Source organism: Vulpes lagopus, chromosome 12, assembly GCF_018345385.1.
Source record: "Vulpes lagopus strain Blue_001 chromosome 12, ASM1834538v1, whole genome shotgun sequence".
Taxonomy (NCBI): Eukaryota; Metazoa; Chordata; class Mammalia; order Carnivora; family Canidae; genus Vulpes; species Vulpes lagopus.
Window position 1 is genome coordinate 35,613,186 of NC_054835.1, and position 13,540 is coordinate 35,626,725.

Here is a 13,540-nt window from a genome sequence, read left to right on the forward strand (position 1 = left end):
TTACCTAGATACTTCGATCCCTGACCATCCCCTCCTGGTTTGACCCTGGAATTCAGCTCTTCTCTCTGGCTTCCACCATCTACTTCCCATCTTACTCCAAAGCATACTTAATTGCTCCCTCACTTCCCTCCCACAATACTTAGTATATACCCCCAAGTAGAGAATTTACTAGCTCCTTCTACAGTTTTTTATGTCCGTTTTCCCCATCAGACTGTGATCTCCTTAAGCCAGGGATCATGTCTAATTAATTCGTGAATCCCCAGCAACTAGCACAGTAGCAAGTAGTCAATAAACATGTGTTGAACTGAATTAGATTTGTTCTGTAGTCCTGGCTCCGTCGGCTACTGCCTAATGGGAGTGGCTTGGGGCACTCCCATCAGGCCTGTTTGTACAGCTGCAAAGAAAAGGGATGGGGGTGTCCCTAGGTGACCTCAGAAATCCCATCTAACTCGAGAAAGTTTTTGCTTTACAAACGGCATTTTCTGGCTGCTATCCAATTGGGCCAATAGGGAAAAATTACGGGCTCAGACGCAACAGGCCTGAGTGTGATCCCCCGGGAGTGGGCGCTGGTTCCCTACCACCCAGTCCTCTGCTTTGTTGTGCCCCCCGCCTGGAAAGGAAGGATGCTCCAAAACGCCGCCTATGCACCTATCAGCATCAGCGGCCGGAAGGGCGGGGATTCGCGCCACCCAATGGCGCTACTGCTACACCGCGCCCCCACGGGACAGACTGCCAAGCCAAGCCAATCAAGAGAGGAGGGATCGTTCTCCACAACCAGTGGGAGCGCGGCAGGGCCGGGCCCCGACACCGCCCCCGCACGCGGGGAGGTGACCGTTGGACCCAAATGGGCGGTGCCACCAGCCAATCAATATGCTTCTAGGCGTTTCAGCGACCAATTACCGAGAAGAACGCCTCCGAGCCAGGCAAGCAGAGGGCGGGAATAGTTGCAAGCACAGGCCGAGGCCAGGATCGGGCCCACATTTTTCTGTTGGGTATGGACAGGAGGGAGGCTTGCTGAGCTAGGTTCGGGGAAGCGGGAAGTTGGAACCCAACCACTGCGAGGCGTGGCTAACTGCGTCACGTTGCTCAATCGACTATCCTCAGACACCCGCCATCCCTTCTGTCCTGTTCCCCTCACCTTCCTTCGCGGCATTGCCGGCGGCTGCGGCCCGACAGTTCCGATTCGGGCAGCGGCGGCAGCAGCAGCAGGAACGGTGGCTCCGGCGGGCTCCGTGGCGGCCTCTGTAGCAGTCCCAATCCTGCGGACGATCCCAAGTGCCTCCTGCTTCACAGCGTCTAGACCCTTCTGCGCAGGCGCCGCGGGCTGAGGCGCTTTTTCCTTCACTTCCGGCTGGGGCTCGCGTCACCTGACGCTGCGGGCCGGAGGGGGTGCTGGGAGGTTCGCTCCTCTTGCTGAGGCTAGTGAGCGCCATTTTGGAATTGGGCAGAAAGTAGCCCAGTGGTAGAAATCCAGGCCAGCCATTTTTAGTTAGGGGGTTGGCACATTTTGCGGACGTGGGCAGCCATTCTTGTTTGGGGCTGAAGCCTGACGGTAGACGCTAACGGTTCTCATCTTTACCTTGGGCAAAATTTCCCTTCCCGGTCGTTTTAATTTCTGAAGTCGAGGAAGGAAACCCCCAGAATCCATCAGGTGGCTGAAGTTTAACCCCTTCGTTGCCTAATTGGCTAAAGGGCATTCCTGTTTATCGTGTAAACTCAAAGTTGGGAAGGGATATTTTGCCCAAGAAATTCTATTTCAAAAGCCATCCTGTGTCTCAACGTGATGGGAATGGGGGCGTGTAAAAGGAACTAAAAAGGGTAGCGTCCATCCTCAGGAAGTTTGTTGTCTGGTAGAGGAGACATTGTCCTTGCCCGTAGAGAGCAGCAAGTCCTTCACGTCGCGGAAGAAGGCAAAACCATTCTCCAGCAGCGGTAGCTCCAAAGAGTTCCCAGTTTCGCTCTAGGGTGAGCGCCCACCTCCTTCCCCGGTTCTGTGCGGGTTTGAGAGCCGTGGGTGGGGGGTGGGGGCAGGGGCGGGGCGGGGGCCGGTGAGGTAACAGAGTCAGAGGAGCGGTGAACCCCGTTTAGCCCAAGTGACCCCTGGAGATCTGGGTGCTTGCGCCAAGAGTTGAGGGAGGGAAGAAGAGGAAGGAATATTTTTAGTGAAGCTAGAGTTTAAAAAAAAAAAAAAAGCATGGCTATTTAAGTAGTAATAATGCTGATAATCAAAGGGTCAGTTTTGAAAGGGGGGAAAAGTTGGTCAGGGATAGAAGGCAAGAAGAGCCATTTTAATAAGCTGGGAAGTGGTGAGCAGACGTTGAGGATTTCACCTCGCGGCTTAAAATGCTTTGAGAGGAGCAAAGCCTGCGGAAAGCAACCGGGTGGAAGCCAGGCATGCTCAGTCATTTGTTAGAATCCTGGACCCCAGTTTCACCTGAGATCCTGCCCCCCCCCCCCCCCCAGCTAGATAACAAAGCAGCAGAAGGTAAACCATCTAACTGATGAGAAAAACAGAGGATTCTGAAGAGTTCAATGCCAGCACTGTCGTCGGGGATATTCTGGGCCGGTGGTAACACGGGCAGCAGCTTTCAGCATTTAGGATTTAGCTTTTGGTGTTTGGTATAAATACTTCTGAATAACCTACATAAGAACATGTTGGAAAAGGGCTCACGTTTCTTCCTCTCCTATCCCTTCTGCATTTAATTTCCCACTATTACTGTTACTTTGCACTTCCTCGTGTGCTCTTGAGGTCCGTCTTGGATGCTCTGGTGCTAAGAGCATATCTCGGTTTGGGGGTATTGTCCTTAATAGTGTGCCCAGACCGCACTCTACCCACGGTAAATGCTTGCTAGTCAATCAGAACGTTTACTGCCCTCACAAGTCTCTTAATGGATAGCACTCAAAGTCGGTGAGATATCCCTCCCTGGAAATTAGTATTTTAGAATAAGATCTTATCCTGACTTAACCGTTCATCATACGAATACCAACATTACAAATGTTCAACGTTAATAGCTTACACTGGATTCTCAAACACTGCAGCTGACACTAAATAATTTATAGTTTCATTTAGATGTGGTTCTTGTCCTTGGAAACTGTGCACTCTGGAAGAAAGATGAAAAAAAAAACTAACATCAATAGGATAGAAAGATGATCATAAGGGAAATGTGTACTTAAGATGAAAGTGGAACAGCTAGGTGTATTTAGAATGAGTAAGAGGCAACCCTAAAAGCTTTTTTTTTCCCTTCCTTTCTTTTTCTGATTCAAATATAATCTTTATTTTGAGGGTCATTTTAAAACATCATGGTACAATTAACTCTTGAAGCAAGAACTGATGTTGGCTTCAGAGTTTCTTGACTAGTTGCCCCTAGCCCATCCTCATCCACCAGACTTAACACAGGCAGCTCCGCTGTTTCTTATGCCTTTACACTTTCACAAAGGCTTTTGTGAAGTCTCCTGCTTGGAGATTTGGGCACCTGGGTGGTTCAGACAGTTAAGCATCCAACTCTTTGTTTCAGCTCAGGTCGTGATCTCATGGGTCATGGGATAGAGCCTACCTCAATCTCCAAGCTCATCAGGGAGTCGGAAGATTCTCCCCCTCTGCCCCTCTCCACCACCACCCCTATCTGAAATAGATAGGTAATAGGTAAATCTGAAAAGAAAGAAAGGAAGGGAGGAAGGGAGGAAAAAGAAGAAAGAAAAGAAAGAAAGAAAGAAAGAAAGAAAGAAAGAAAGAAAGAAAGAAAGGAAGGAAGGAAGAATTTGGTCGATGTTCTGTTCCCCTTTTTCCTTTCCAAACAGGTAATAGGAACTCCTGTTTATTTTATTCATAGCTTTACCAGTACCCAAGTACAGGGCCCCAATGTCAGATTTGGAACAGCTCTACTACTTCTTCCTGTCTGCATTGATCTTAGACAGGTTTTTTAATTTGTGCCTCAGTTTTCCTATCTGTGAAATGGAAACACACTACTAGGCACCCCACAAAGTTGTTGTCAGGATCAAAGGAGACAATTGTCGTAAAGTGCTAGCACAGTTCCTGCCGCAGTAAGTGCTCAGTAATTGGCTGCTGTTAATGATATTTATAATTCCCGTCATCCTAGTCATGGCTAACATGCCAATGTTTGTGAATATATCTTTACAAGGTCTAATGATTGTTTGCTTTTATCCCTTTAACCCTCAAGTCAGGTCAAGAAACACAGAGTGATTACCCAGGAATTCTGTCCCAGGTTTTGAGTCACACCAATATGGGCAAAACACCATGTTTCCCCAAGCCAGTAATCTCCTGGTCCCCAAACACTGTAGAGTATTAATGGAAAAATAGAAGGATGAGCAAGGGTCAGAAGTGGTACAGAGGAGGAAGTAGAGCGTTTTGTCTGGAGGGTAAAGGAAAGGATTTCTAGAATAGGTGAAATAAGAGTGGAGTTTTATGGGACAGATACATTTGCCAGCAGACAAGGAGAAGAGGGGCAAAGGGAGCAGCATGTACAAAGGCACAGAAGTATGGAACAGCGTCATCCATGGAGGTTTTGAACTGCATGGTGAAGAGGCAAGAGTAGTTTTGGCAACACCCTGATGAGGATCCTGGACTGGAGGTGATGGGGAATCTCTGAAGGACTTTAAGCAGAGGAGTCCCATGATCACACTTGCTCCTTAGAGATCTCTTTCTGGAAGCCAGAACAGAGACTAATCAGAGTGGCAGGAAGACCAGTGAGAATCCTGCTATAACAAAATAAACTTACCCAGAGTCGAAGAGGAACTGAACAGGGCAGGGGTTGTGGGGCCTATCATTTTCTTTCTTGGATCTGTATCTTGTCTGCTCAGTCTTGCTTGTAAGCTCCCTAAAAGATTCCTCAATTTCCTTTCAAATGCTCCCATTGCCAGTGAAATGATAGGTGCCATATTTCAAATGCAAAGTGTAGTTGTTCGCTGTTTGCCTCAAAGGTCTGGGAGCTCCTGGAGGTTGGGAGCCCTGCCTGGCTGGCTACACTGCCTCCAGCTTCTTTCTTACTGCCTGACATCTCAAAGGGCTCAGTAAATGCAGTGGCTACTGCCAAGTATTGGCTCAGTTAGGAAAGACTTGCTCAGAACCAGCCACCCTCTTTCCACTAAGCCTGTTTTTGACTAGGGATGTGCCTAGGAGGGATTAGAGACAGTGGTTCCTCTGTGTGCAGACAACTATCCTATAAGATGGAGAAGCATGCCTTGACCCTTTGAGTGGCTAGTGTAGCCAGGCCAATCTCATGACTTTATAGTAGAAGTGTTGGCCTCATTTCTGTCTCTTTGGGAGAACCTCAGAGGTTGCCAGTGTGACCATAATTCATATTAAAAATCTTTTCATTCACAGCTGTCTCAAACATGAAATCACTAAGGGCCACTTCTTTCAAATTCTAGGGTTAGAGGTGGCCCGGAACTTCTCTTACCTTCTTGGCCACTTGTGAATTTGGTTCTTGTATCACCCTTATCTACCACCCACCCCCATCCCCACCGTGGGGGAACATTTTGGACAGATCCCAGCAGGCTCAGGCACAGCTCCCCGCCTCTGCAGCTGGGGTTATAAATAACCACCAAAACTAAACAGTCAAATAACCACATTTTAAAAATTGCTAAAAAAAAAAAAAAAAAAACCCACCCTAATCCTAATTTAATAGCAATTCTCCCACTCTTGCACTTTTCTCCCTCCTTCCTCCACTTATCTACCTCCCTTCCCTCATCTAAGCTCCCCAGGGAAGTCAATCTGCGCACAAAGGCTGCATGTGATGAAGACATCCTTTTCCATATTTGACAGGGCCAAAGCCCTCCAGGGCTGTAGTTATAGTTACACAGTGTTGTTATGGCAGCAGAGGCCTCAGGGCAACATATGTTCCTGGGTGGTAATTGGGTTTGCTTTAACAGACTGTCTCTCCCTGGGTTCTCCAAGACCAAATTCACTTATCAAGAAGACCAGGGAATTGTCATTATGGATGGGCCTACTTTTTTTTTTTTTAATTTTAAGTAAGCTTTATACCCAACGAGGGTCTTGAACCCATGACTCCGAGATCAAGAGGTGCTTACTCTGCTGACTGAGCCAGGCAGCCGCCCTGCCTTCCTTCTTTAATATGAGCAAAACCAAATTCTTCTTCATTCCCCAAGATGGAACGTGCCCAGTGATCCTGGGTTGAGACTTTTGGATGGTAGGCATTTTCATGTATTTGTTCAACAAATATTTACTGAGCATCTGATAAGTGCTAGGATGGGGCTGGGAGCTGAGTGTACACAGTGGATAAGCAGACCTGGTCCTTCCCCTCCTAGAGCAGAGGATGTAGAGGGAGCTGGAAGAGTATGACTTTTACCTGTCCCAATCCCTTCTACCTTTTCAAACATTATTCACCCAGCAGAATTACACTAAATAAGGTGGGTTTTTTTTTTAAGATTTTATTTATTTTTCAGTGTGGGGAAAGAGCATGAGAGGAGGGAGGGGCAGAGGGAGAGGAAAAAGCAGACCTGCCACTGAGCAGGGAGCCCAACAGATGAGGGGCTAGATCCTAGGACCCTGAGCTGAAGGCAGACACCCAACTGACTGAGCCACCCAGGCACCCCAATGCTAAATAAGTTTTGAGAAAATAAGGCATCCTTAATCTCACTGCTGACACAAAGCTACTTTTTTTTTTTTGCCAAATACCTTCCAATTTTTTACCACATGAACACTTTTATTACTGTGTGTGTTTTTGTATAGATGCACCTATTGTTTACATAAAATTCCATACTTTTTACATATTCTCAACATGTGCCGTGTTTCTCTATGGTCTTCACAATTGTAATTATAATCATTATGTGACATTGCCTTGTGGTACCATGACATAATGTGCTCATTCTCTATGTGGGATTGTTGGGGGTCTTTTTTTTTTTAATATTTTATTTATTCATGAGAGACAGAGAGAGAGAGAGAGAGAGGGCAGAGATACAGGCAGAGGGGGAAGCAGGCTCCATCCAGGAAACCTGACGTGGGACTCAATCCTGGGTCTCCAGGATCAGGCCCTGGGCTGAAGGCGACACTAAACCGCTGAGCCACCCAGGCTGCCCCTATTGAGGGTCTTTTATGTGAGGTAACACTGCAGAGAGCGTCTGCATGCCTCTATAGGTCTCTTCTATTTTTATGTATCCCCCTTCTGTATCGCTCTTTTTCTGTCCCCAAAGACTTGCCCAAATGTAAAGCATTACCATCACCATGTAAGGGTGCCAATTTTAAGACACTGTTCCCAGAAGTGAGTGTTACTGCTTAATAAGATCTTGCAGTTTGGGGTGCCTGGCTGGCTCAGTCCCTAGAGCATGCAACTCTGATCTTGCAGTTGTGAGGTAGAGCCCCACCTTGGGTGTAGAGATTACTTAAAAATCTTGGGATGCTGGGTGGCTCAGTGGTTGAACATCCACCTTCAGCTCAGGTCATGATCCCTGGGTCCCTGGATGAGTCCTGCATCAGGCTCCCCGCAGGGAGCCTGCTTCTCCTCCTTCTTCCTATGTCTCTGCCTCTCTCTGTGTGTCTCTCATGAGTAAATAAATAAAACATTTTAAAAAAATAAAAATCTTAAAAATGATCTTGCAATTTTAGTCAAAATTAAAACTGTGCCTCCAGTGTGCTTTGGATTTGATTTCTGGTTAGGACTTACTTCAGTCTGCCATGTGTTTCTTTACTAGTTCTGTTTCCTCTTCCATAAAATCCTACTTGTTATTCATTTCTCTACTGGGGTCCTGATGATTTTCTTTTTGAGTCTGAATAAGGGATAGATGATGATGATTGATAGATAGATAGATAGATAGATAGGGCGAGCCATATTCAGTTATGGAGTCATTGTTATTAAGAAAAGAGAACATTTGCTTCATAATTCTTGCCCTACTATTTCTCCTCAGTGTTTTGCTCTGGCTTCCCAGTGACCTCTAGGGGGTAAACTCCTAGTCAAGCATGCACGCTATTGAGAGAGAATACCCCATGAGCAGACCATAGAGGTGACAGGCATGAAAGCAGTGATGAGGTAGGCTCTGTTTTACCTCAACAAGAGGAGAGGGGCCACTTTAAAAACTGTGGTCACTCTTGCCTACTACAGAAACCTTGAAGATGGTTCTCTCTGTAGACAGTACTTTCCCAGTGACCTAGGAGAAACCAAGTCCCAAGGAAAAAAAAATTCCCAAACCAGTTAAACTTTAGGACGATGAAAAAATGACCCTGAATTTTGCCATTTGTAAACTGTGGGTCATTTTATTTTGTTGGGAGATGCTTTCCCAGGAATGGGGGCTAGAAATGGGTCCCTGTGAGTCATTTACACATGCTTACCCAGCCTCCCTAGTGACTAACTGTACCCAAATGTGAATCAACTGGCCAAAGTTAGGGATGCAAGCTGCAACCAGAGAAAACATTTCTCTATTTAAGGCTAACCAGCACCGACGTGGTCCAAACCCACAACCATGGGCTTCTTAGTCTTGCTGTAACCAATATCAGGGGCTTAGGATGATTTTTTTACTAGTCTAGAAATTACTTGAGGATAAGTGGGCATCTGGTCATTTGCTTACCTGCCTCGCTTTGCCAGTAGATGTCACTACACCAAACCACATTCTCCAAATATAGGACAAGAAAGAAGGAGAGGCCTTGAGAAAGGCTAAGTCCAACCATTGTGTCTTCTCCCATGACTTCCAGTAATGAGAGTGGAAAACTATCAAGGATATGTAAATATATGTGATTCCAAACAGTAATGAGGCGTGAACAAGCAGGTCAAAACCCCAGGTTCTAGGCAATCAAGGGTTCTTACCCAGAAGACTTCCCCAGATTGGGTGGGGAGACCAGCTGTATACAGGAAGGGTGGCAGGGTGAGCAGGCCATTTAAATGGGAGGCATACATGATAGAGTTATCTAGAAACAAGAGCCATAGTCTTGGGGGTGTTCCAAATGTCACTGCGGAGCTGATACCTCAGGCAAAACACTCCACCCAACCTCTACCCCTGCTCCTCTGTCCACATTAGCAGAGGCCATCCCCTGCCTGATGGCTGCCAGGCTGGGGCTGGCTTATCAGTCCTGGGACTCCCCAGTGCCAGGCAAATATGGCCACACCATGCCAGGACAGTGGGAAAGTTGCTAGCAGTTCAGGCCATCATTACTGTTCTCCTTTAAGACAAGTATAAGTGGCATTAGTAATCTGAGAAAAAGAGCCATTGTTAACTCTTCTGTAGATTTTTGTTTCATGTGCTTCAGGAAAATAAAGACTGGAATCCTTACCTGACCTCTAGTATCCTGCATGGCCTGTCTTCTGTTTAATATTCCAGCCCATCCCACACAACCTCATTCTCTGTGTTGTAACCTCATTGGCCTCCCTACAATTCTTCTGGAGTGCACTGGTTCCTTCTGCCTCAGGACCTTTGCACTTTACTCTGCCTACAGGGTTCTTCCTCATACCCTTCTTCACCTCTTTCCATGAATCCCTTAGATCTCAGGTCAAATGTCACTTCATCATGGAACTCTCTCCTAAAGCTTCCAGACTAGATCCAGGCCTCCATTTCTATACCCTTAAGCATCCTGTATGTTCTTCATAGCTCTCGTCTCAGTTTGTAGTTATATATTTATTTGTGTGACATTTAGATTCTTTATCTTCCATCCTCTAACACATACCCCAGACCACAGGTTCCATGAGGGCAGGTTCCATTTCACTTTGCTATTGCATCCCCAGTACCTAGCATAGTGCATGGTGCCCAGGAGGCACTCAGTGACTATTGGACATTTGAAAGCTGGCCAACAGATAATGAAGAAAACATAGTGTTACCCTTTTTTATTTTTATTTTTTTAAAGATTTTATTTATTCATGAGGGACACAGAGAGAGAGGCGGTGACACAGACAAAGGAAGAAGCAGGCTCCCGCAGGGAGCCCGATGTAGGACTCTATCCCCAGTCCCCAGGATCACGCCTTGAGCCAAAGGCAGACACTCAACCGCTAAGCCACCAGGCGTCCTGTAGTACACACACGCATATAACATTCATATACAAAATATAGTGCCTAATTCCAGTCACTCAGCTCCCCAGGGAAAACCTATCAGAGTCCAGAGAAAGTCATGTAAATTATTAACCAAAGGAAAAGTGGGGCTTACCACTTGAAAAGACTGTGGAAAGATGGTAGCTGAGGATCTGAGCCCCGCATATGACAATGTAAAGGGGTTACATGCCCATTTGATGACCATTTGATGACCAAATCCCAAAGCACAAAGGAAAATCTTTTGAAACCCAGACCATGGGCTCTGCAGAGAAGTGACCTGCATGTGTTATTCGGCTCTATATCCCTAGTACCTAGTGTAATGCCTGGCACGTGGTAGGAGCTCAAGAAATGCATGGGGAACTCTTTTGTTGTTAAAGCTTAGGTATCGACTTGGGTCTGGGGATAAGGTTGTGTGCAGTTACTCGCTTGGGAAACCACAGAGGCCAGAAAAAAGAGAAAAATACGAAGAGGGTCAAGCAGGGTTCTTTTACATGTATAGACAATAGCCATACAATAGACTGTTTCAGGGACATTAGGGCTATTCAAGGCTCATCCCTTGACCTTTTGAGATCACACTTATGAAGGGCAATTACCCGGCATTCTCATGAAATGCATCTTCTTCCCACCAGCCAGGACCAAACTGTAAACTATATAAAGCCCCGGTCTCACCCTACCTCACGTTGTTACCTCCGACAATGCCCCCCAGACTGTTGGGCACATGGCCTATTGATCCCAGGGGCATATTCTACTCTGGTTTTTCACCAGAGAAGGGAAAATCCCAGAAGGTGGTGCCCTCCAATCAGAAGTAAAAATGGCTGCATCTCTCAGGGCAACCAAAGCCTAGGCCTGGTATTCCTGAGCCCACAGCAGGGAGGCCATTAGCCCCTATCCCAAGAATCCCTGCAACCAGCATCTCTGGCTTTTAGCCTTCCATCCCTGGCACTTAACCCCCTGGCCCCTTAAGCAGGGACATTTCAAATAGTTTTTCTTGGAGCCATGGAGGGTTCAAAAGAATTCTTGTACATTAAAAAAATAAATCCTCCCAAAACAGCTATTGAGCTGCTCGACCTCACTGATTTCTTCCCTGGCCAGACAGCATAAGGCTTACAGAAAAGGCTGCAGATTTGGATGTATGTCCATTAGTCTCATTCCAGCCAGTTCCACGGGTCTCGTCTTAGATGGTACCCGAGTCTTGGGCCCCAGGAGGGGTGAGGCCTGTATCTTGAAACTGAAGGCACAGGCATCAAGAAAATACTTTGACTCTTGTCAGTGGTGTTCTGATGCGTCATGGAAACTAGTCCCAGGGGCTTCCCCTCTCTGGCTTCCCCCCTCCGCTTCCAGCAGGCTATAAATCACGGGAGTATTAAATACTGTCTGGAGGACCCTTTTTTCCTACCCATCTCCGGGGCTCCCTGCGAGGCAGATTTTTGCAGCACACTCAGAGAGAGAAAAGAGAATGGTCAACTGGGGTGCTCATTATTTATCAGCCAAACACAGTGGTCGGGCACTCTTCCCTGCCGTGTGCTGGGCAAGAGGCGCAGCCAGTGTTTTCTGGCCATGGAGAGCACAGTTCAGCAAGACTGTACCTAATTTGGCTGCCCTGCCCCAGAAGTGGGGAGATAGAGTCAAGGGGTTAGTCCTTTTGTGATTACCGTGGTTTCAGAATTAAAATACACTTTCAGTCCTGGATCAATTCTTACCTCCTCCTCTGCCAAGTCTTCCCTAGGGACTCCTCTTGTCACCTTTCTTTTGATTCCACGAAGAGCTTTCTCACTTTACCTGCCACAATACAGAAATTTCTTCTTGAGTCTCGGCTCCAGAGCTCTGGCGGCCTTGCTTAGAGAACAGCACCACCCTTCTACCTCCTTTCATTTTTTCTCATTTCTCCCAGTGGAAATCCCCCAGCTTCCCAATTTTACTCTCCTCCCCCAAGCTGGAAAGCTTGGAGGGAGCAAATGGATTTGATCCTAGGCTAGTCCATTGAAGGAAAGATATGCCTTTGCTGAGGAGAAGTTCCAGAAAATGTTCAACTCCCACACCAGGAACAGCTGGAACCTGCCAGACTCACCTCCATAATTTCTGAGCACTGCTTCCTGCAATATAAACAAAGTCAGAATTCTAGAGAGTTTAGGGCTGGGGAGGTGGCAGGGAGGCAGGGGAGTGGGTAGTCTGATGAGTGGCATGAGTGATCTGGTCTGTATTTCTAATTCTAACCTTAGACCTCTGGATAAGGGGTAGTAACCGCCCCCCAATGGTGGTTATACACATGGTGTATAGGTGGACCTCTCACTTCTAGCTCTATAATCTTCAACTCATTTCCTGACTTCTCTGATCCTCAGTTTTCTCACCTGTGAAATGGGAATAATTATATGTACTATATAGGATATAATAATTATGAGGATTAAATGAGATTATGTGTGCAAACACTGCACAGCCTATAGTAAGCATCAGTAAATGGATGTTTTCTCCTAATGCTGTGTAGAAGGAGCACATGGCCTTTAGCATCCTGATTATATTACTTCCTTCCTGAGGTCCACATGTTACTGCCTCCCTAGGTAATGCAGACTTCTTGGGCATTTTGAGGAATGCAGGCCCACTACTAGTTCAAGGGTCCCAGAATTTCTGATCTGTCTTGGGAAGAACTCAGAGATGAGTGGATAGATGAGTGGATGAATTGACAGGGCTTTTGTCTAAACCCTCAGTTGACGTTCTGGGCAAACACCCAGGAGGTCAAAGAATTGGATAGAGCTTCCGTATGGGACTTCTAAGGAAGGTGCCAACTTGTGTGATATTATCAGAATGGCATGGAAGAAGCAAGGCCAAACTGCTTCCTACCCCAGCAGAATACAGGCTACTACTTTGTAGACTACCAGGCCTTTGCCCAAGTTGATTGGAAGCAGGGGTCACAAAGGCCACTGGTGGAATGTACTGGAACATTCCAGGCCTTTCCGCCGTACAACCACACAACTCCTCAAGTCTTTGAGCCATCGGGGGCTTTCAGAATTGAGCACAAGCTCCTCACCCTCCATGATGCACAGCAGGAGCAACCACCTGCTCCAAAAGGAGAATGGTTGTCAGTGCCATGAAGTTACTAAATGGGAGGAATGTCATTCCAGCCCTATGGGAATTTCTCATTAGATAGACTTAGTTGCCAAAGCCATTTTGTTGAGCCAGAGCCATCTTGTGGAATAGATGTGTTGGGTACAGGATATCCACAGGAAAAACCAGGAATAGACACCTAATTCAGTCAGGGCTGAAGAGTTGGACAGGATATAACTGGACTTCGTTGTTTCAGTCAGAAACAGGCTTACTGTGAAGCAAATGAAACTTTAAGAGACTGAGCCCTTCACTTGCACAGAACCCTTCAGGGCCTTGTACCTAATTCTATCTTTTCTCTACTCTTTAACTTAAAGAGGAACCCCTAAGTGATAAGCATTAGGCTTCACAAAATCTGGAACCTCCCCTCTTTTCAGTCTGCAGGACTTTTACCCTCAACTTCCAAGAGTGATCAGAAACATTCAAGAGTGGTCAGCTGGGGAACCAGTCAATAACTT

The 13,540-nt window shown here is 46.6% G+C and overlaps 1 protein-coding gene across 2 annotated transcripts in view; it reads right to left on the minus strand.

Annotated features, from left to right (window-relative positions):
• The window catches only part of KAT7 (lysine acetyltransferase 7), a 32,896-nt gene extending 31,546 nt beyond the window's left edge, over positions 1 to 1,350 (minus strand). For both annotated transcript variants that reach the window (XM_041725843.1, XM_041725842.1), the window contains exon 1: positions 1,139 to 1,350. In XM_041725843.1, the coding sequence (XP_041581777.1) occupies positions 1,139 to 1,153 (15 nt within the window). In that variant the 5' untranslated portion in view covers positions 1,154 to 1,350. The remainder of the gene's footprint in view (positions 1 to 1,138) is intronic.
• Between the last annotated feature and the right edge of the window lie 12,190 nt (positions 1,351 to 13,540).